Source organism: Rhinoderma darwinii, chromosome 10 (genome assembly GCF_050947455.1).
Source record: "Rhinoderma darwinii isolate aRhiDar2 chromosome 10, aRhiDar2.hap1, whole genome shotgun sequence".
Taxonomy (NCBI): domain Eukaryota; kingdom Metazoa; phylum Chordata; class Amphibia; order Anura; family Rhinodermatidae; genus Rhinoderma; species Rhinoderma darwinii.
The window spans coordinates 17,289,847-17,313,911 of record NC_134696.1 but is presented as its reverse complement, the minus strand read 5'-3'; the positions used below and the strand labels follow the sequence as shown (position 1 = coordinate 17,313,911).

The 24,065-nt window shown below is 41.1% G+C and overlaps 1 protein-coding gene across 1 annotated transcript in view; it reads left to right on the top strand.

Moving 5' to 3' along the window:
* The window catches only part of MEGF6 (multiple EGF like domains 6), a 224,544-nt gene that overhangs the window by 135,498 nt on the left and 64,981 nt on the right, over nt 1-24,065 (top strand). The window contains exon 5 of the mRNA XM_075839401.1: nt 16,458-16,580. Within this exon, the coding sequence (XP_075695516.1) occupies nt 16,458-16,580 (123 nt within the window). The remainder of the gene's footprint in view (nt 1-16,457; nt 16,581-24,065) is intronic.

Below are 24,065 nucleotides of genomic sequence, written 5' to 3'. Positions count from 1 at the left end.
ATCACAAAAATCCCGCTATGGTACTGTCATGTATGGAGACAGCCTGTCACTCTGACGCATACTCCCTGGACCTGTGGTGCATACGCTTCTTAGGATACGTATTCCATGGTTTGAGAACCAATTACCTCGATTTCCTTTGAAGACCAAGTAGGAGGAGAAGCTAGCTACTTCCTTTGCCACTGATGCCCTTGAGTTACTCCCCAGCATTCCTTGGTAATAAAAAGTCCCACACCATGAAGCTTATAGTCTATAAATTAGAGAGAAGGATCTGGTCTCTCCCTGGTGGAGACATAAACACTTGTCACTGATACTAGATGATGTTTCACGCTGTGATAGATCCTCTTACTGTGATTGATTGCCAAGGAGAGCTGAGAGAGGTATGAGAAGGCATGTTCTCCTTATTAGTGGCTGCCAGGGAGTATTTAGAGAGGGGAGGACCTTATGTCTAACAGAACCACCCCCATTACATCTTATATGGCTGACATCAGTGGTTGTCAGACAGCTACTTCCTGTCCCAGTAACTTAAAGGGAACCTGTCACCAACATTTCACCTATTAAACATTACTCACCCCTCGTTGGCCGCTGCTGTCAGTAGTTCATCGCTGTTATCCCCTCTGCTAAACTCCTCCTCCGACCGCAAATAACGCTCTGCAAACATTTTGCACCTTTTATGGTAACAATCCGGCAGACTCGTTTGTATCTTTCATAGGCCCGCCCACCGGTTAAACTGCCCCGCCCTGAATGCCGAAATCTCATCTAAGATAGCGTGTATGCACCCGCCAGGTATGATCCGACACCCTACCCTGCTTCGTCTGGGCCTCAAATCTAGCTACTGCGCATTCATCGCTATGGTGTCCCGTTGTGCGCACGCAACAGAACAGGACATCGAAGCGCAAGTGCGGGATTTTGTGTGTGCTGGGCAGAGGCGAGGAGCTGTCAATCAAAAGTAAGGAGGCGGGGTTAACTCAGAAAGGCTTGAAGAATGATGATTTGACAGTGGAATGCTGGTGACAGGTTCCCTTTAAAGCAGGAGAAGCCGAGATCACACACGGATGGGACACGTTTTCAGTTTGGGATAGAGAAACGCTGTAAATCAGACCCCATAAACTGTTTATACCCGTGCGTTGTATTACATTGTTCTCGGGCAGTAAACAGATTATTACACTCCGCTGCAGCCAATCCTCCGCCAGATTCCCAGCTCTATTTTAATATTCCTGACGTGACCTGCCAAGCAACTTGTCGAGTTATTTCAGCGCGCGCCTTTGAAGTGCAGTGATTTACGATATCGGAACGAGAGGACTAATATCTCCGGCTTTTCCCAAACGAATGATAAAACCAGTGAGAATGTCCCGGGCTGAATGGAACGAGGCCGACGCCGAGGAATGTGTCACATTTTTAAATTGGAAAAAAAAAAGTTAAGCAAACATCAAAGTGGCAGAATCTTTAGCGTCACCTTTTGTGTACGGAAATTAGTTTTTCTCAGCGCTGCCAAGTTCTGTGTGTGCAAAGGGCTCGTTTTACTGCGTGAGAAGTTGGGAAATTGCTACTAAAAGGGCCGAAAGTTAATACAAGTTCACTTCATGTCACCGGGATACAACACAGCTGACTGCACCGTTCATATATTTCTCATTATTTATATAGCGCCAACATAAGCTGCAGCGCTGTACAAAGATTGTAACCCCTCACATCAGCCCCTGCCCCCGACGGTCTTATTTCCCTACCTATCACACTGGGGACGATTTATTAATAAAGCTCAGTTAGCACAAATCTCTCTTCAGTTCTGATAGTTTGTTACAATGCATCAGTGCAGGTAAAATGTATCAGTTTGTTGACCAGATGGTTTAGTCCACAGATGATTGTCTAGTCTGGATACAATTGTAGCACACCCAGGGCTCTGAGAAGTTTTTCAGCCTCTGGATGTAAACACAAATGTTGTTAATCACTGACAGCAAGCAGAGATCCTGAAAATGATGAACAAGTCAATTAGAAAGATGCAGAACGTTTTCGTATACAATGGGGCAGATTTCCTAATACTGTGTAACATTGAGACCGTGTAAAGTTAGACCAGGCAGTCATAAGGTGCGACAAATTTATCAGTGGCGCACGCTGTTTGATCAATTTGGCGCACCTTGCTAGACATGTTAGACACTTTTCTCTTCCTCGTTCCACCTTAGTTTTACGCACATTGGTATATTTAAAGCCACACCCCTTTCCGCTCAGCTGTTTCCCCTTTTCTAGACCTTTTGAAAAGTGTCCAGTGAGGCGCAAACATCTGTTCTACTTATCGAAATCCTGTAATAAATATGTGTAAAACTAAATGTGATGATATGCGGCTAAAATGCGCCACATACGGGTGCAAAACGCAACGAGAAACAGATACAACCACAAAAATAAATCTGACTAAATGTGTCTGGTTTTGCAGCATTCATGGGGCTGAGTTGCAATACCAGAAACAACCCATGGACAGGAGTGGCGCTGTTTCTGGAAAAAAAACAGACCTCTGTTTTTGTAATCTCAGACTTCTATGTTTTAAATGTACGATTAAATTCCTATATTATGAATGGCGTAAAATTAGTTGCCGACTATGGAAGCAAAATGGCTATTCACCCGCTCCCATGTAATAGCCTGTTTATCTTGTCTAGGGAAATGGTAAAAAAACTATTAAGCTAAAGTCCTCCTTTTATCACCATGTTCTGCAAAGATGAATTTCTGAATATATCTCTTTAGCGATCAGAGATCCATTTTTCAGAAATAGAGCTCCAAAACACACAGCCACCACTAGGGGGAGCATAGGAGCTGACTGCATACTGTAATATTATTGATTTAGATGTATAATCAGCATGCAGTCAGCTCTTAAGCTCCCCCTAGTGGTGGCTGCAGGCAGCCAGACTCCTATCATTTAGCTGTATGACTATGCTGGGTTTTTGGCACTCTATCACAAAATTTAAGCTACAAGTCCTATACAGATATATATGGGGACTACCCTGCTATTGATGCCCGGTAGTTGCCTCTGTGTGTCAATGCATGTACAGTGCCCTGTGCAGCAGTAATGGTGTGAATCATTTGTAATCCAAAACTGGCATCGCTGGCATAACACCTAATGGAGGGCATCATAAGGCTCTGCGGTCTCGGCTCTCCATTCCTGATGATTTATGGATTTTGCTTTTTTTTTATTGGGAAAATAATAAATGCCAGAACCTGTTCAGTCTATATCCCGTGCCAAGGCAGTAAATCTGTCGGAAGCAGCAGAGGTGTTTTATCTGACGTAGCCTGGCTGTAACACGGGGAAAATAGGCTTCACAGGAACTGGTGGCAGAGGTCCCGGGGACGGCTCTTACCTTTATGCTGTACTTATGTGCCCCCAGGAGCAAATCAATTAGGCTGCAACATACTGAGGACTTCGTTCAGTCCCAGTACATACAGATGTAGCCATCTTTATCTTGACACAGTGGCAGGAACCTTTAACTTCACTTTTGTGTGATATCACGCTGCAGCAAGTTATCAGGGACAAGATAAACTTGGCTACATCTGTATTACACTGTGAGCTTGTACAGATGGAGCAGAGCTGAGTTTGTCATTTGGCACTACTCATGGTGATATCCCGATGTGTTCTCTGTGGTTTTATATGGGACTTCTGCATACCTCCCTGCTGTCTGATTTTTTTCCTCCCAGGATTGTCCTGCAAAATGGACCGCAAAAGGGTGGTCCTTATAGAAATGACCCCCAAAACGGGTGTACCTGAGCGCATTAGGGATGGGGCTTCAATGTATCACGAATAAAGATTTAAATGTTGCGCGGTTTGCTGCTTCATTAATCATAGTTACTTTGCTGCATCTGTAGCAATTTCAAAAGATTCTGTTCAATAAATATTATAATTTTGTTCTGAATATTTTTAGCCTTATAAATATTGAGAAAATCTTGTAGTAATATCCCTGACTACTGGCCATTGAGTGGAGGTAGATGCACAATGTTACCAGATGGCTCTATTTCATTATCACTATGCCACCTAGTGGTTGCATTTGGAGAATCATTACAACAATGTTACAAGTTATGGTGCCATCTGGTGGGCACATTAGAGGATAAAAGTATGTAGACAATATTTTGTTAGATGAGCTGTTGTATAGTCAAGAGGCCACCTGGTGGCTGCAAAAGAGTAAGCATGATGACAATGTTTAACTAGATGGCGCTGTGTTATACTTTTCAAGTTGCCAGCTAGTGGTCAATGTATTTCTAAACTGTGCATGAAATCATTATAACACACTGGTGATGAGATTTCTCTCTCTCCACCCTTAGTATAAAGAAATACATAGGCATTTAGACCCCCCCCTTCCCCCCGCGCACACATGTCGTGTATGGTAAAAAACTTATGATCAAATGTCAGTGGCGCATTACTCAGCCTTAATGATATATACATTAAATAGGAGATTAATTGCTCTGTGTGCACTGAGCTGTATTGGAACTGAAGTCGCTTTAATTAGAACCATATGAGAATACAGATTTAGAAACAAAGAAAATATTCTGGATTTAGAAACGGTGAACACAAGCGCTGCAGAGGAGAATTACATTACATCGAAAAAGAATGGATATAAATACTAAAAATGTCATACCTATGCCGGCTGCGTAAATAGCAATTACCCTATAAAGTAATCAGACTCCCTCATTATACGAGAGCGTGCGCTCCTATCATAAGCTCAAATACAAGCTGCTGTTTATGGCTGACTGTATACTGTCTATGGAGCAAACACAGGTTTGTCGTAAAACAGTTTTGGAGGGGTCGTTTGAGATTAGAAAAAAAAGGTCTGTTTTGTTCCCCCACACAAATAGCAGTAATAGCACCACCATTGTCCATAGGCTGTGTATGGTATTGCAGCACAGCCCCATTCATTTCAATAAGACTGGGCTACAATACTACCTACAGCTATTTCTGAAAACAAAGCAAACCCCCTATTTTTGTCATCTCAGACAAGGTCTTCAAATTAATTAAATATATTTAATCATTTAATAACAGGTTAATAATTTGTGTATTACTGCTTTGGAATACCATTATTATATTTTATACATAATCTCTACAAAATGTTGAGTCACTGTGTACATACATTACATTACTTATCCTGTACTGATCCTGAGTTACATCCTGTATTATACTCCAGAGCTGCGCTCACTATTCTGCTGGTGGAGTCACTGTGTACATACATTACATTACTTATCCTGTACTGATCCTGAGTTACATCCTGTATTATACTCCAGAGCTGCACTCACTATTCTGCTGGTGGAGTCACTGTGTACATATATTACATTACTTATCCTGTACTGATCCTGAGTTATATCCTGTATTATACTCCAGAGCTTCACTCACTATTCTGCTGGTGGAGTCACTGTGTACATACATTACATTACTGATCCTGAGTTACATCCTGTATTATACTCCAGAGCTGCACTCGCTATTCTGCTGGTGGAGTCACTATGTACATACATTACATTACTGATCCCGAGTTACATCCTGTATTATACTCCAGAGCAGCACTCACTATTCTGCTGGTGGAGTCACTGTGTACATACATTACATTACTTATCCTGTACTGATCCTGAGTTACATCCTGTATTATACTCCAGAGCTGCACTCACTATTCTGCTGGTGGAGTCACTGTGTACATATATTACATTACTTATCCTGTACTGATCCTGGGTTATATCCTGTATTATACTCCAGAGCTGCACTCACTATTCTACTGGTGGAGTCACTGTGTACATACATTACTTATCCTTTCTTACCTACCACTTGTGTCCATATACACAGTGACTCCACCAGCAGAATAGTGAGTGCAGCTCTGGAGTATAATACAGGATGTAACTCGGGATCAGTAATGTAATGTATGTACATAGTGACTCCACCAGCAGAATAGCGAGTGCAGCTCTGGAGTATAATACAGGATGTAACTCAGGATCAGTAATGTAATGTATGTACACAGTGACTCCACCAGCAGAATAGTGAGTGCTGCTCTGGAGTATAATACAGGCTGTGACTCAGGATCAGTAAAGGATAAGTAGTGTAATGTATGTACACAGTGACTCCACCAGCAGAATAGTGAGTGCTGCTCTGGAGTATAATACAGGATGTAACTCCGGATCAGTACATGATAATGTAATGTATGTACACAGTGACTCCACCAGCAGAATAGTGAGTGCAGCTCTGGAGTATAATACAGGATGTAACTCGGGATCAGTACAGGATAAGTAATGTAATGTATGTACACAGTGACTCTCCCAGCAGAATAGTGAGTGCAGCTCTGGAGTATAATACAGGATGTAACTCCGGATCAGTACATGATAAGTAATGTAATGTATGTACACAGTGACTCCACCAGCAGAATAGTGAGTGCAGCTCTGGAGTATAATACAGGATGTAACTCAGGATCAGTACAGGATAAGTAATGTAATGTATGTACACAGTGACTCCACCAGCAGAATAGTGAGTGCAGCTCTGGAGTATAATACAGGATGTAACTCAGGGTCAGTACAGGATAAGTAATGTAATGTATGTACACAGTGACTCCACCAGCAGAATAGTGAGTGCAGCTCTGGGGTATAATACAGGATGTAACTCAGGGTCAGTACAGGATAAGTAATGTAATGTATGTACACAGTGACTCCACCAGCAGAATAGTGAGTGCAGCTTTGGAGTATAATACAGGATGTAACTCAGGATCCGTACGGGATAAGTAATGTATGTACACCGTGACTCCACCAGCAGAATAGTGAGTGCAGCTCTGGAGTATAATACAGGATGTAACTCAGGATCAGTACAGGATAAGTAATGTAATATATGTACACAGTGACTCCACCAGCAGAATAGTGAGTGCAGCTCTGGAGTATAATACAGGATATAACTCAGGATCAGTACAGGATAGGTAATGTAATGTATGTACACAGTGACTCCACCAGCAGAATAGTGAGTGTAGCTCTGGAGTATAATACAGGATGTAACTCAGGGTCAGTACAGGATAAGTAATGTAATGTATGTACACAGTGAGTCCACCGGCAGAATAGTCAGTAAAAGATAAATAATATCATGGATTTATAATGTTGCTCAAATTTTTATGTAGATTGTCTATGAACTATCAAAGGGGTGTTCCAGCGTGGGCATAGTCTTTAAACATTTCTGAAAGGGGCCCTTCGCTATCGTGTCTACTGGGTGCTGTTATGAAGTATACGTGTGGGTCTTCCTAATCCACGCTATAGGTAGGTCCTTCATAGGGAATAAAAGTGGTGCAGGGGCGCTGCTCCATTCCTTAGAAATTTACCTGCATGAATATCTTGGGGAGACCGGACTCAATAGTGGAGAATCAACTTAAATAGACCTCCCCTCTAATATAATGACTTTTTAGGTCTATGGAATAAAGATGGCAAAAGCAACAGCTCTCGCTATAATCGCACACACTGCAGACTTGGATGAAATCCCCAGGAAACCTATCTGTGGAAAAACAGTACAAAACCTCCCGGTGTCAACGCTGAAATGTTATTTTGGCGAACTTTTAAAGTTCTACATTTTGATTGCAGAAATGTAAATCTCACATGGCTCCTGGCATATGTCTAGAACACAGATCTGCAGACTGACATAAGGGCCATATTGTGTCTAATATCAATTTCACATATGCATTGGGTCATGTTCAAACTGCTAAGTAAGTTGCTGCCTTGCTAGTGACCTCTAGTGGTGGAATGTTGGAATTGCAGGACATGAGTAGATTTAATTTTTTGATCTATCTATCTATCTATCTATCTATCTATCTATCTATCTATCTATCTATCTATCTATCTATCTATCTATCTATCTATCTATCTATCTATCTATCTATCTATCTATCTATCTATCTATCTATCTATCTATCTATCTTTGAGGATCCCAAAAGATCAGCATACTCCTGAAATGCTCTGTACTGCTGGAAACCCCTGTTCCTCTATCAGTGTGTTACCTACCACTTGTGTCCATTCCCCTATTGACATGTTATTATTACATGCAGAACATTCCCCACTTACATTGTCACATGACACGCCAGGTCACTGCTTTTTACTAATTTGCTTAAAGACTCTGTTCTACTGTTGGACCCTGCTTCTTCCACTATCTAACGTTGTCTGTGGCCTCCCACTTGTCTCCAATCTCCTGATCCTGACACCTTCTCCCATACAGCCCTGTCCTTTTCTCAAGTACGTAGGGTCCTACTTCCCAAAAGCTACACATTCCCCTTCTGAAACACTCTGTGCTGCTTCTGATACTCTAAAGTAGCCTTAGGGGGGGCCTTGAAATAAATCTTCTATGTTTACAATTCTGTGCTGGCCTCCATGTTTCATACTGAATAATATAATCCGGTTATTAACGTTCTGTATTGAGATTAACCACAAGGAACATAACAAACGTTTATCTGGTGCTGAAACTTTGTAAGAACGTGTCTGCAATTTCCGAGACTGTTACTAAAAGTTAGCAAAATCTTTGCCAAATTGTATGTTTAGTTAGGCCTCATGTACACGATACTAGTGGTTTTACGGGCTGCAAAACCACAGATCCGTTGCTGTAAATTGGACCGCACATAACCTTTGTTGTGCATCATCAGGATTCACGGATCCACAAAAAAAGACAAAAAATATTTCGCCAGTAGCGTAAACCCAAAAATCCGGACCATAAAATAACTTGTCCTGTACCACGGTTGTGTGCATGGGGCCATAGAAATGAATGAGTCCGCAATTTATCCGTAAAAATGCGGATAAATTGCGGACGCAAATGCACGGTCGTGAGTATGAGGCTTTAGTCTCAGAACTTGAGGTATTCGGGCTTCATGGGAACAAAAGCAAATCTGTAAGTGTACCAGTAGGTGGCGCTTTTGGCTTGTGGGAACGTTTCCATATCAGCGATTATTTTAAAGGTGTAAGAAACCTAAAATAATAATTCCATTTGCTGTGCCGGGGAATATACTCTGTTGCTCTCTGTTGTTCGCCATCTAAAAGGGCTTTCTCATCAGGGACATTTATGACATATCCACAGGAAATGTCATAAATGTCAGATAGATTCGGGTCCCACCTCTGCGACCTGCACCTATCTCTAGAACGGGGCCCCCTAAAACCCGTTGTACCTCTCTGTGTTGCGGCTGAAGCGAGCGATTCCCGACCACGAAGAACAAAATAGTGTAACTCGCATGCTACGCTGCTTCCGTAACTGATATTCACTACTATGGGACTTACAGAAACAAACAAGTGGTCCATTTAAATCCTATTTTGTCACCCAGGACAGAAGGGCCGGGCGTTTGTTTCCCTCTACAAGCACTTCCCATGACCCTCAAACCAATAGCAGAACCGATCAACCAGGGCTGGGACACCTTTCTCCAAGGGCCCCATAGCAGCCGCATGGTCGTCATCTCTGGCATGCATGTTCTTGCCTATTAGAGAATTCTTTTTTAATAGGTGGGGGTCTCCTAATTAAGGATCCTCTTATACAAAGAGCTTATGTCACTCAGGCAGGGTCAACACGTCCATGTATTAACTGGCCAGCAAGTGGCAGCACCACCACAGGATAAATTAGGTATTACACAGTTCTCATTTAAATCAATTTAATGTCAATTTAATGCATGGATGTGCCAGATCCTGCCCTCTGTTAACCGAGGAATCCCTAAATTAGCATTTAAAAATTGGTTTTCTAAACCAGATGACTGCTTTAGGCTTATGTTTAGGTTCACTACCCCCATATGTTTTATCTCTGTACTGCTGGGTTTTTTTTTTGCGGCGTGTCTGTGACCCATGTAACAATCTGAGTTCCCGAACTCACAACTTGGAAATCTCGACATCTTCATATGAGGTCAGGATATTTCCAGCTTTCTGACAAATCTTGGAGAGTGAATGAACGACAGTCAGACCTCAGTTTCTGTCCAGGAGTCCTTTGGCCCAGAGTAAATTCCAGCACCTCCTCCTATTCTTAAGCAAACATCCCTGAAAGGGCAGCGAAGTCTAATAAATATACAATTCAGTCATCACTAGTCTATGGGTATAGATGAACTTAAAGCACATGTCCGCCTTTGAACGGTCTACATATAGAATTCATCTCCAGAGCCTCTCACAATTCTATTCTGCTGGTGGAGTCACTGTGTACATACATTACTTATCCTGTACTGATCCTGAGTTATATCCTGTATTATACTCCAGAGCTGCACTCACTATTCTGCTGGTGGGGTAACTGTGTACATACATTACATTACTTATCCTGTACTGATCCTGAGTTATATCCTGTATTATACTCCAGAGCTGCACTCACTATTCTGCTGGTGGAGTCACTGTGTACATACATTACATTACTTATCCTGTACTGATCCTGAGTTACATCCTGTATTATACTCCAGAGCTGCACTCACTATTCTGCTGGTGGAGTCACTGTGTACATACATTACATATCCTGTACTGATCCTGAGTTACACTCACTATTCTGCTGGTGGAGTCACTATGTGCATACATGATATTACTTATACTGTACTGATCCTGAGTTACATCCTGTATTATACTCCAGAGCTGCACTCTATTCTGCTGGTGGAGTCACTGTGTACATATATTACATTACTTATCCTGTACTGATCCTGTATTATACCCCAGAGCTGCACTCACTATTCTGCTGGTGGAGTCACTGTGTACATACATTACATTACTTATCCTGTACTGATCCTGAGTTATATCCTGTATTATACTCCAGAGCTGCACTCACTATTCTGCTGGTGGAGTCACTGTGTACATACATTACATTACTTATCCTGTACTGATCCTGAGTTATATCCTGTATTATAATCCAGAGCTGCACTCACTATTCTGCTGGTGGAGTCACTGTGTACATACGTTACATTACTTATCCTGTACTGATCCTGAGTTATATCCTGTATTATACTCCAGAGCTGCACTCACTATTCTGCTGGTGGAGTCACTGTGTACATACATTACATTACTTATCCTGTACTGATCCTGAGTTGCATCCTGTATTATACTCCAGAGCTGCACTCACTATTCTGCTTGTGGAGTCACTGTGTCACTGGAGTCACATACATTACACTACTTATCCTGTACTGATCCTGAGTTACATCCTGTATTATACTCCAGAGCTGCACTCACTATTCTGCAAGTTTGAATGCTTATATCTTTCAGGATGTCCTGCTTCTTAAGTGTCTGCACAGAACTTGCTCTGGTGATTTGTATTTGGGAAAGTGTCGTCTTTAGACCAGACCGTGTACCATCTGATATATTGAAGACTAACTGCCCTTTACATTATAGAAGCAAAGCTGTTAGGCTGGGTTCACACAGAGTTTTTTGACGCGGAAACCGCACCGCAAAACTCGTCAAAAACCGGCGGAAAATGCCTCCCGTTGATTTCAATGGGAAGCATCTTCTTTTTCCCACGAGCGGTAAAACCGTCTTGCGGGAGAAAGAAGGGACATGCCCTATCCGGACATTTACGCCTCTGACCTGCCATTGACATCAATGGGAGGCAGAGAAAGCGTATTTCGTGGAGTTTTATGCCCACGGCGCTCAATGGCTGCGGGCGAAAAACGCAGCGAAAATCGGCGTGCAGGGAGAGGAAAATCTGCCTCAATGGAATGGAATTTTGAGGCAAAATTTCCGCCTGCAAAAAACGCCGTGTGAACCCAGCCTTAGAGCGATGTCTGTCAACAAACTTACTGACTGCTTCCAATGATGACTAGCAGAACGTTGGTGTATATGTTTCAGTTTTTATTAATGGAATGTGACAAAGTTTGACAAATTAAAGCAGATGAAACCAGAAAAAGTTCCAAAAACATTGCAGTTTAGGAGCAGTGATCAATTCAGGATCATTCCCATCAATCATTAGTTAAGGGAAGTCAAGGTTTTCCAAACTGGATCAACCCTTTCAAAGGAACCATTCTATCTGGATTACAGCAATTTACAAAGGTCCGATCCACTGTGACCTAGTGGGCACAATTATATCCACTAATCATCCTTAGAGGGGTTTTGCCCTTCGGACAATCCCTACTTGATGGTCTATTGACAATAAACTGACACCTCTGTAATTTGTGGATAAACCTTGGTAGTAAGTGTTCAATTTACCTGCAGCACCACCACAGGGGAAAAAAGGAATTACAGAGTGCTCATTCATATCAATGGGTTGTCTGTGTAATGCAGAACAGGAAAGGTCCTCCAGAGCGAGAGACTCTCATAGCCGTTCTTCACTCTGGCCAAGAGATGAGGATCCTGAAAATAGGACCCGTCTTCATTAACTCCGAATTTCCTAATAGGTTGTATGAAAAGGTTTTTTTTTAAAACTAGACAACCCCTAAGACTCCCAAAACACTGATCAGGAGGCTGAAATATAACTCTCTACATATGCTGATTAGAATATATCGGAGTTACCATCCATAAGCCCTTCTGGATGTTAATATGACTCGTTTGAAACCAAAAGTTTAAGGGGTGGGGGGTCAGGTACAATGTGTGCCCCTCTTTGTCATTACCTCTTCGCCCTTATAACAGAACATTTATTTTGGGTACTGGTTCTTCTGCCTTTAGACAATGGCAAAATACTAAGACTCCGTGAGGACAAAACTACAAAACTTTTCCACTTCTGATTTCAACCATTAAACTCTAGTAGTTTTTGAGTAAAGTAAAGCCCCCCCCCCCACCCGCTCCATCCCTCGTACCTCTATATGTATTCAATGTATTAATTAGATTTGTCCATCCATCACTGAAATGGACTCATTACGAGATATTAACGTGCCTGGGTCTAATAAAGACATTCTCCGAGGAATTAAAATGTGTGGGGGTCACTTGTGGGGCACACTTACTTTCTCATGAATGAACAATCGCCGGCCCTGCGATAATTACCTCCAACACAAAGGCCGTCCAAACTACTTTACGGACTCATTTTTGTTTGGAACATAATGAGAGAGACTCGGGTTTAATCCAAGTTCTGACCAATGTTGTATCTATTTACTGAACCGCTCACAGGCTCTAAAAATAAAGACGGAAGAAGCTAATAGCAAATAATCTAAGTGCTGGTAATGACATCAACACAAATGTCCCAAAGAGGTATAAAAACTCAACTAACTGCTGCAAGGTAAATTATTATATGAGGAATCTGCCTCAACCGAACGTGTATAGAAGATAAAGTAGTATTATAGAAGTTCTATTCTTGCATATAGGGAGCAGTATTATAGTAGTTATATTCTTGTGTATAGGGGCAGTATTATAGTAGTTATATTCTTGTATATAGGAGCAGTATTATAGTAGTTATATTCTTGTATATAGGGGGCAGTATTATAGTAGTTCTATTCTTGTATATAGGGAGCAGTATTATAGTAGTTATATTCTTGTATATAGGGAGCAGTATTATATTAGTTATATTCTTGTATATAGGAGCAGTATTATAGTAGTTATATTCTTGTATATAGGGGGCAGTATTATAGTAGTTATATTCTTGTATATAGGGAGCAGTATTATAGTAGTTATATTCTTGTATATAGGAGCAGTATTATAGTAGTTATATTCTTGTATATAGGAGCAGTATTATAGTAGTTATATTCTTGTATATAGGAGGCAGTATTATAGTAGTTATATTCTTGTATATAGGAGCAGTATTATAGTAGTTATATTCTTGTATATAGGAGCAGTATTATAGTAGTTATATTCTTGTATATAGGGGCAGTATTATAGTAGTTATATTCTTGTATATAGGAGCAGTATTATAGTAGTTATATTCTTGTATATAGGGGCAGTATTATAGTAGTTATATTCTTGTATATAGGGAGCAGTATTATAGTAGTTATATTCTTGTATATAGGGAGCAGTATTATAGTAGTTATATTCTTGTATATAGGAGCAGTATTATAGTAGTTATATTCTTGTATATAGGAGCAGTATTATAGTAGTTATATTCTTGTATATAGGAGCAGTATTATAGTAGTTATATTCTTGTACATAGGGGCAGTATTATAGTAGTTATATTCTTGTATATAGGGGCAGTATTATAGTAGTTATATTCTTGTATATAGGGCAGTATTATAGTAGTTATATTTTTGTATATAGGGGGCAGTATTATAGTAGTTATATTCTTGTACATAGGGGGCAGGATTATAGGAGTTATAGTCTTGTACATAGGGAGCAGTATTATAGTAGTTATATTCTTGTATATAGAGAGCAGTATAATAGTAGATATATTCTTGTATATAGGAGCAGTATTATAGTAGTTATATTCTTGTATATAGGGGCAGTATTATAGTAGTTATATTCTTGTATATAGGGGCAGTATTATAGTAGTTATATTCTTGTATATAGGGGCAGTATTATAGTAGTTATATTCTTATATATAGGAGCAGTATTATAGTAGTTATATTCTTATATATAGGATAGGGGGCAGTATTATAGTAGTTATATTCTTGTATATAGGGGCAGTATTATAGTAGTTATATTCTTGTATATAGGGCAGTATTATAGTAGTTATATTCTTGTATATAGGGGGCAGTATTATAGTAGATATATTCTTGTATATAGGGAGCAGTATTATAGTAGTTATATTCTTGTATATAGGAGCAGTATTATAGTAGTTATATTCTTGTATATAGGGGCAGTATTACAGTAGTTATATTCTTGTATATAGGGCAGTATTATAGTAGTTATATTCTTGTATATAGGGGGCAGTATTATAGTAGTTATATTCGTGTACATAGGGGGCAGGATTATAGGAGTTATAGTCTTGTACATAGGGAGCAGTATTATAGTCGTTATATTCCTGTATATAGGGGCAGTATTATAGTAGTTATATTCTTGTATATAGGGGCAGTATTATAGTAGTTATATTCTTATATATAGGAGCAGTATTATAGTGGTTATATTCTTATATATAGGGGGCAGTATTATAGTAGTTATATTCTTGTATATAGGGGCAGTATTATAGTAGTTATATTCTTATATATAGGGAGCAGTATTATAGTAGTTATATTCTTGTATATAGGGGGCAGTATTATAGTAGTTATATTCTTGTATATAGGAGGCAGTATTATAGTAGTTATATTCTTGTACATAGTAGCAGTATTATAGTAGTTATATTCTTGTATATAGGGGGCAGTATTATAGTAGTTATATTCTTGTATATAGGGGGCAGTATTATAGTAGTTATATTCTTGTATATAGGGGGCAGTATTATAGTAGTTATATTCTTGTATATAGGGGGCAGTATTATAGTAGTTATATTCTTATATATAGGAGCAGTATTATAGTAGTTATTTTCTTGTACATAGGGGGCAGTATTATATTCGTTATATGGGTTGGATCATGAGATAGGCAATTGTCCTTAGTACCCAAAATATTTGCAGAGTAGATTGTGGGGAAGGCAACAATGATCTTCTTGAGGCAGAACTAAGCACCTGTGACATGTTACTAAGCCTTATGAGAGCACAACAATGTGTCTGCTGTGATGGACTGATCGGTGGCTGCGGCCCAAGCTATGTCCAAACAAATGAAGTCATGTTCTATATCTGGAGTCACCTTACTTCCGCTGCTCCAAACCAAAAGGCAGATGATTAAAGCTTTTTTGATGGGCCAGATGTTCCGCACAGAAATATTTCAAAACTTTATCCTCTTAGCTGCTGGGTCATATGAAAAGTCATCTGTTTCCATTGTCCATATCCTACGTTCAAGTTATTACTCAAACTTTGTAAGGTTCGAAAAGAGTTGTGCTGTTAAGCTGAGAATAATTTTCCATCAAACGCGTTTCATTTTTGAGACAATGGCTATTATGATTTAAACGGCTATACCGAAAGATCCCAATATCCGTTTCTTGGTTCGTGAATAAAATGCCAGTGGTACAGTGAATAATGACACACAGGCAGGGCAGTAGAAGAGAGAGGGGCTGAGGTAGGGGTATACTATGTATAATGCAGATTTATGCATGATTAACTCTTAAAGGGATTGCTCTAGAATCGTGATACATTTGTTTTCAATGTCAGGTAACCATAATAAGTCTCGTTTTAAAATGTTGTAAATTCTTCTTTTATTCAAAATATCAGACTATAATTCATACAGAGTTTTTTTACGAGTTTTTTAACGCGGAAACCGCGCCGCAAAACTCGCCAAAAACCGGCCGAAAATGCCTCCCATTGATTTCAATGGGAGGCGGAGGCGGTTTTCTCCTGCGAGCGGTAAAACCTGGCTCGTGGGAGAAAGAAGGGACATGCCCTATCTTCGCGCGGTTACGCCTCTGACCTCCCATTGACAAAGCATATTTCGCGGCGTTTTATGACCACGGTGCTCAATGGCCGCGGGCGAAAAACGCAGCGAAAATCGGCGTGCAGGCAGGGGAAAATCTGCCACAAACTTCCAAACTGAATTTTGAGGCAGATTTTCCGCCTGCAAAAAACTCAGTGTGAACCCGGCCTAAAACTGGAGTAAAATATTGATGTTTTATATTCTAGATGTCAACGAATGTGAAAATAGTAATGGCGGATGTGAGGTGCAATGTTGTAACACCATCGGGAGCTTCTACTGCAAGTGTCCTGAAGGTCAAAGTCTGAAAGAAGATGGAAAAAGTTGTCAAGGTGAGAAAAGTGTCAGCAATAAATATGCCATTACATTTACTGTGGATATATCTGCTTCATTTGAGATGTTATCTACTATTGGTACATGGAAACCATCAATAAGCTGCTGTTGACTGATCTTCTATTCTTACCTAGCATCTATTTTTAATAAGTTTCTCTTTATCACTTTGAAAGTATAAATGTGTCCTGCTGTGGGTCTTTGGCTCATTTAAAGGGGTTGACTGGTCAAATAAAATTGAGGATAGGCCATCAATATCTGACTAGTGGGGGTCCGACTTTATTTTTATTTTTTTATTGATGGCCTATCCTGGGCATAATTTTATGTCCCCAAACAACACCTTAAACACCACATGGCAAAGCTGTGAGCACGCACCCTGTATGTCAGCACTCTCAGTGGGGCGCGGGGGGGGGGGGGGGGGTATTCATGTGCTGCTGTATAGCGCATCCATGAGACACCTCATTCTACCCTTGAAGCAATGCTCCATCCTAGCAGTTTATGGGTGGATCTATAATAGCTGATCTCTGTCTTCACACAAGGCAAAATTGGAACACAAATAAACCCATCATTAGATCTGTCAACAGCATATGCCCTGCTTGTTGATGGTTTCCAACACGTTGTGATCTACACTTCACAGAGTAAAAACTGAGTAAAAACAGCAAAAAGTGCAATGAAGAAATGTTCCAAAGTTGCTACATCTTACATTTACAATCAAATTCCTTGCGACAATAGTCCGCTAAAGTAGTGAAGAAACCGGTTGAGGTCCCCCTAGGGTTGAGACAGACCTCATCCCCTACGAGCTTTCGTCTAAATCTCAGTCATCACACACTTTGCTTCTATAAATATTTATTTTCTATGATTACTGCTGTCATTTTACTGCCATATTATGCGTGATGCTTCCAGTCATTGAGACAATACAGGAGGAACGTTGCATGCGAGTTTCGTGGCTCCGCGTCTTCCCATGTGACACAGACCATGAAGACAAAGCCCAATGTAAATAGTTCATTCTGGACATTTTTTTGCCATAGAACGAAATTCGATTGTGTCTCTGAGAGAACGTGTTGGAACAGCCGGCGCTGCTGTCATTGCCCCATTCCTGTCATTTCAAGCCGTCTCATGGAGTCGGATGAGCATTCTGCATTCTTCGCATGACTTTGGATTCTTTTCTGCTTAAATTCAGACGTCGGACCCGTTTGCTGTGCGTTTACAAGGGGAAGCTCCTCGCAAGGTGGAAAATGTAAGGGTTCCATAAATGTCTTCGTAATCCCAGCTCATGGGCGGCTCCGGACGCGCTCATGGAGATCAACAATAACATACCGCTTAGTGTTAAAAATTTATATATTTATGGTCCCTGCATCTAAAATGAAGCAACTCTGCAAAAAGTTTTAAGGAAAAATCTCCTCCTGTTTTTTTTATTTTATCGAAAGCTCTTATTCAGACCTATGTGTCTCCATGGTAACAGACTACAAACAGACCCTGTGTAGTCTGATCCTGCAGTCATATTCCTGTTCATCTGTCCTCTACTTCTTGTTAATCTACTAATTGTATTTTTAGTAACAAGTAGGTCACACAGAGAAGGGACCTCGAGCCCTCAATCATAAGCTGAAACATAGAGTGGCTACAAACAACCTCTCTGGGGGACCCAGCACATCGGGGCATTACACGGACTGCCCATTAATTACAATGAGGCCCTAGGCAATTCTTCATTTCTCCTGTGGTGGCGCTGCAGGAAAATCAAATCCTTCCTGACATCCGGAGATTACAGCCGATCACTGGGAGTCGAACACCCTGTGATCAGCTTTATTATAGTGGACTCTTCCAACAAAAAGGGACAGTAAAAGGTGGACAACGCCTTCAACTTATTTATGTTAGAAGAATAGAGAAAAGGATGTTCCATTTGTCTTCTCAGGATTACAGGTGATTTAATAATGGGTCATACATTTACAGTAGCGTGGATTTAAGAACAGGACCACATGCGCTGCATTTACGCGTGGTACTTAAGTGACAAATTCGGCTCTGCTGCATCTGTATATCCCTCCTGATCCAGGGACTCTGTTTTGTATTAGTTCTTCCCATGACTCGTGGTAGGATTATGGCGGAGCACAGAGCGGCGATGGAATTCATGTTGGATCCACGTCTGCAGACCTCAGCGTTGTGCTTGGCAGAGCTGGGTCTTCGTGTGGTTTTAGAAGATATTTCATGTATTGGGAACAATTCCGACTTCAACTCCGAAAATAGATTTGACATCACATTTGATCATTTTTCCACCACGAGGAAAGGACATATAAACAGGTTCTCCGCATGGCTTCTAATCCTCTAATTCTCCTGTTCCTTTTGATTTAAGGTTCTGCTGTTGTGGCTCTTGAATGTTTTCTTGTATTGTTTAGATGTGGATGTTTTGTTACAGTGTTTTTCTTCAGCTTTGCCTGGTTTTCATTCCTAAATGGTCCCATGTGTCTGCCCTGGAATGTTCACCTAATGATTTTGTGTTCTCGTTTCCATTATTAACATGGAGCATTATCAAAGAGGTTTCATGTAAATAAAGCTGCAAGGGCTTGTCCTGTTTCACCAAATTTATGTTGTTTTTGTAAAGTGAAGTTGTACAATTTTCCAATATACTTCCTTTATGAATTCCTCATGGTTTTCAAGATCTCTGCTTGTTGTCATTCAGTAGGAAACCTCATTGTTTACATCCAGTGGATACATTTCTGTCCATTGTCATATGATGGACACACAGGTGCACGGCTCGTTACAGTATGTGTATCAGAGCTGTGTCCTCTAACCATCCCAGCACCTGTGTGTCCATCACATGACCCTGTAACGAGCCGTGCGCCTGTGTCCATCACATGACCCTGTAACGAGCCGTGCACCTGTGTCCATCACATGACCCTGTAACGAGCCGTGCGCCTGTGTGTCCATCACATGACCCTGTAACGAGCCGTGCGCCTGTGTGTCCATCACATGACCCTGTAACGAGCTGTGTACCTGTGTCCATTACATGACCCTGTAACGAGCCGTGCACCTGTGTCCATCACATGACCCTGTAACGAGCCGTGCACCTGTGTGTCCATCACATGATAATGGACAGAATTGTATCCACTAAAAATAAACAATGAATGTTCCCACTGAATGACAGCAAGCAGAGATCTTGAAAACAGTGTATATTAGAAAATTGTATAACTTCTAATTATACAAAAAATATTAATTTGCTGAAACTGGACAACCCCTTAAAAATTTCTGCGAGTTTTGAATATACTTTGGGCTTCATTATTCCCAAAAATTTTAAGAGCTCTACTTGCGGTCAGTGAATAAAAACTTTTGGGTTTACACCCAGAGTCTGAGAACTTGTATAGGCTTAATACTTCTCACAGCTGATGGTTTGCTATAGTTCCAACCAGTGTAAACAATCCTCTGTGAGCTGAAACACACCAGCTGCAGAAATCTCTCTCCTGTCTGGATGTAAATGAGAATGTTCACTGACAGCAAGCAGAAATCTTAGAAGAGAAATTGAAACACAAAGTATATTGGAAAGCTCCCGAACTTTTCATTTTGCAATGATTAAGCTTCATTTACATAAATCCTAAACATCCTGTTACCTATGGAGCTATTGAATGGTATCACACAAGGGAGAGACCCCGTGGTGGAGAAAAATCTATATTCTGCACGTTCTCAGTGCAGGAGGGTTTGGTGATTGAGTTAAGCCTGTTGAAGAAGAGAAGTCTGGTGTGGTCCCCGAAATTCTCTCTACCTAGTTTGCACCCGGGCCCTGGGGTCCCAGGGGTCCATGGGCCAAATGGCACACAAGCGAGGTGGGCCCAGAAGCTTCAAGTTACTCCTTCCTTCAGAGTGCCCCCCAGAGTGCCTGCTCTTCATGCTCCCTCTCCATAGGCACTGCCACGCTGGTAAACAAAGGTTGGGGAACAGGTCCAAGGGTCATGGCACCCATCTGTACGGGATAGAAAGGGGAGCAGGAGGTGAACAAGTGCCTGGCCCCCTTATCTTGGGATAGAGCTGGTGTGATAGCATAACCCACCCCAAGGAGAGGAGCCGTATTTAGGGTTTTATATGGGGACCCCTCCTCTCCTTTATATTCTTTACTCTCCCAAGTGTCTTATTTTTGTGCTGGTTTCTGATCATTTTCCACATTAAATGACCTCACAAGATCGTAAATCATAGGATACAATTCTGCTTATTTTTCTTAAAGGGCCAGTAACCTTGAAGTCAACAATATTATCGTTTATAATACTCACATCCATGTGTCTGGAGGATCTCTGCATTGGAGCTATGTGACATAAAGTAGTGAAAATGTGGACAGGGATTTTTCTGAGCTTCCATTGCAGAACACTATAGCCAGTCGAAAATGGCTGATAACAGAAAGCAACAGATTGCATTAAATGGAAAAAAAAAAATCAAATAGAGAGATCACCTTTAGGCTTAGTGTCCCTTTAAGACACAGACTTGTATTGGGTTATTACAGATCTGTCTTCTCAGGGAGCGTCTCTGATGGGAGGTGCAGCGACGGCCTTATCCCTCCGTCCCACACAATCTGGCAGACGTCTTGAGGGCTTCGCTGCCAGATGCGTTTTACTTCCATTGTTAAATATTTTGTTTGAACAGAAGTCTGAGTGATAAAAACAAAACCAGTATTTACGACCTGTCGTGTCACGTAAGCAAAATTTCGTGCACCGAGTTTGTTGTTTTTGGATGACAACCCGGTGCGGCTTGTGAATTTGTCATGGGGAAAGTCCCTACACTCAATAAATGCCTTGTTACTAATGGGATACAATTACTAAATTCATTATTGCATAGTCTCAATGGGCCTAAACATATAAGGGGAGGGGCTTACAGAGTAGGGGGGGTGGCTTTCTAAAAATGGGTGTGTCTTGGATAATTGGGCAGGATTTAGATTCATTGCTTATTAAATCTTGGCCAATCTCCAAAAAACAGCAATCAAATTGCACATAGGTCAAACGGGTCCAGCCTTTTGCCAAGTGCCAGGAACCAGTTCTTCACCATGTCTTGTCAAAACTGTACCCCCTAAAGTGCCAGTCGGGTCGTCCGCACAATATTTTTCCAATATACCCCTCCGCTTAGTTAGCCCTATCGGCCATTTAGCGGAGTTAACATTACACTCTTACTAGTAGCCCCCAAGGGCAAACATACCATAGAGGAAAACTATACTGCAGGGCCGTTGGAGGGGCTCGGCCCCGGTTGGTCCCATATTGTTATCTACTAGGTGGCGATAATCTCTACAGGATTCTCTTTTCCAAAGGAACTGCAAGAAAAGTGGTGGGGAGTTTGCCCAAGGAAAGGACATAGAGGGGGGAAACAAATATCTGCCCTTCTGTCCTGGGTGGCAAAACTCGGCACCATAATGATAGACCCATTTTAAACTTTGCTACAGGGCCTCCTCCTCTCTATTGGTTCACTGTGTTATGCCCAGTGCAGGATCTAAGGGGGTGGAGCATGACACAGGGATTCAAAGAACACCAATCCTTGTGTCATGCCCCACCCCCTCAGCACCTGCACTAGGCATGACACAATATCCCAGCTTTGCCCAGAACAGGCACAATCCACTTTTCTAAGGAGCTGGTGTTGGGTAGAAGTCACTTCTTCTGGCCTCCTATTTGGCTTTTTGAAAAGGTATTTAGTGAGTGCCCTCTAATTCGGTTTTGATGGTACAACCCTTTAAAGTGAATGTCCACCTTTTAAGATCATGTTAATTTTTGGGTCTGAGACTATGTGCTGATTATTTTTTCATACTGTTTTACTATTGAGTTCAATGTTTTAAAGCCAATCTGTCATAGTTATGAGTCCGCTGTAGTCTTTGATTGCTCCGATTAGCCAGTATTTTCTGTGCAACTTTGGCCAATAGGAGAACAGACTTGTCCCTGTAATATGCTGCCCTTACCTGGGGGATATGCAGTAATCTCCTAAGCGCCCTCTAGTGGTGGCTGCAGGCAGTCAGGATTTTATTATTTAACTGTCTATGCCGGGGATTTGGAGCTCTATATCAGAAAAATGAAGCTCCGACCACTATAAAAATATATTAAAAAAATGATTGCACCAAATTTTGGACTTTTTTTTAGACAAAAAAACCTCCAACACACTGGTGTAAAAGGGCAGACATTCTCTTTAAGGCTTAATATTTGCTTTTTTAAGTTTCTTTTTCACTTTTTCCTTACTAATGTAGATAAACACAGAATTAGCCTCTTTCCCTCTATTATGTTTTCCCAATATCAATTTTCTTAATTGCATTATGTTTCCCTTATGTTAGCATTTCTCTTCTTTTACTACCGTCCCCGTGACTGAGCTTTGTCCGTCGTGTATTATTGTTCATTTGGAAATATAAACAATTTAACTCCAGTTACCGGCGGTTCCGGGGCTCTTCGTTTCGCAGCTCTTTTTATTGTGTTTATGACCAACGGGCTGCATTGCTTAATGAGTCTAAATTCGAGTCATCCGGGGATATTATTATGTTTGTTGTTTTGTCCTTTCTTCTGGAATTGTTTGTTCAATTTTGTAATATTCTAGTAGAATTTATTATATGGGCACTTAGGATAAATTGCTTTTTTTTCTCGGGGGGGACTTCAAGGGATTGTCCATTTTTGGACAACTTAATTTTTAAACCTGCTGACCAGCAATACAAATATAGGAGACCCATCATTCATTTTATCTGGGGACTAAGTTCACAGGTCCCCTCCTCTAAGAAGAAGTTTGTCTAGAAGCTCTGGACCTTACTGTCTCAGTGACTACCTCTGCCTGGCTGTACACTATGGACATCAGTAGTCACCTGAAGCATTTTGCTAATCTTGAGCCTCATGTACACTGTAGGGAGTCCATGAGAACAAAAAATTGTGGGGTGCTCCAACAAATGCTTTATTACGGAGGTATTCTCCCCTATAAGCAGCGCTCGCAGAGGCCCTATACGGAGTTCTTAGAGATATGTATGCTGTCGTAATAGATCTGTGCACATGGAAATGTAATTTGCATGGACACTTAGACTAGGGCTACGCGGCGACTGCAGCACAGGTCGCACGGCCAGGTCGCAGCAATGAAAGTAAACAGGGCCCTGTTGTGACCCACAAGTTGCGACGACCCAACATTCGCAAGAAATCCAAACTTGATGGCGGCAACTTGCGGGTCACAATGCAATCAGGTTCACTTTCATTACTTGCGATGCAGGCAGCGCGACACAGTAATCGCACCAAAATCTTTGGCCACGTGACCCCTGTCACAGTCAAAGTTGCCGTGAAGCCTCATGCTGATACAAGTTGATGGTTTCCTTCCACAGTTCTCCGTGTTCGGTGCAGCGGATCCTTAGTCACTCAAACAGGAAGTTCCTGCATTGCTAGGAAACATTATTTCCTTTCAAATAGAGAATACCTTTTAATTTTTTCAATATAGGAGCGCCCTATTTGCAATATAAGGCAAGCATATTTGTAGTTTAAAAAAAAAAAAAGAAAGGACAATTCCTTTAAGTAGAT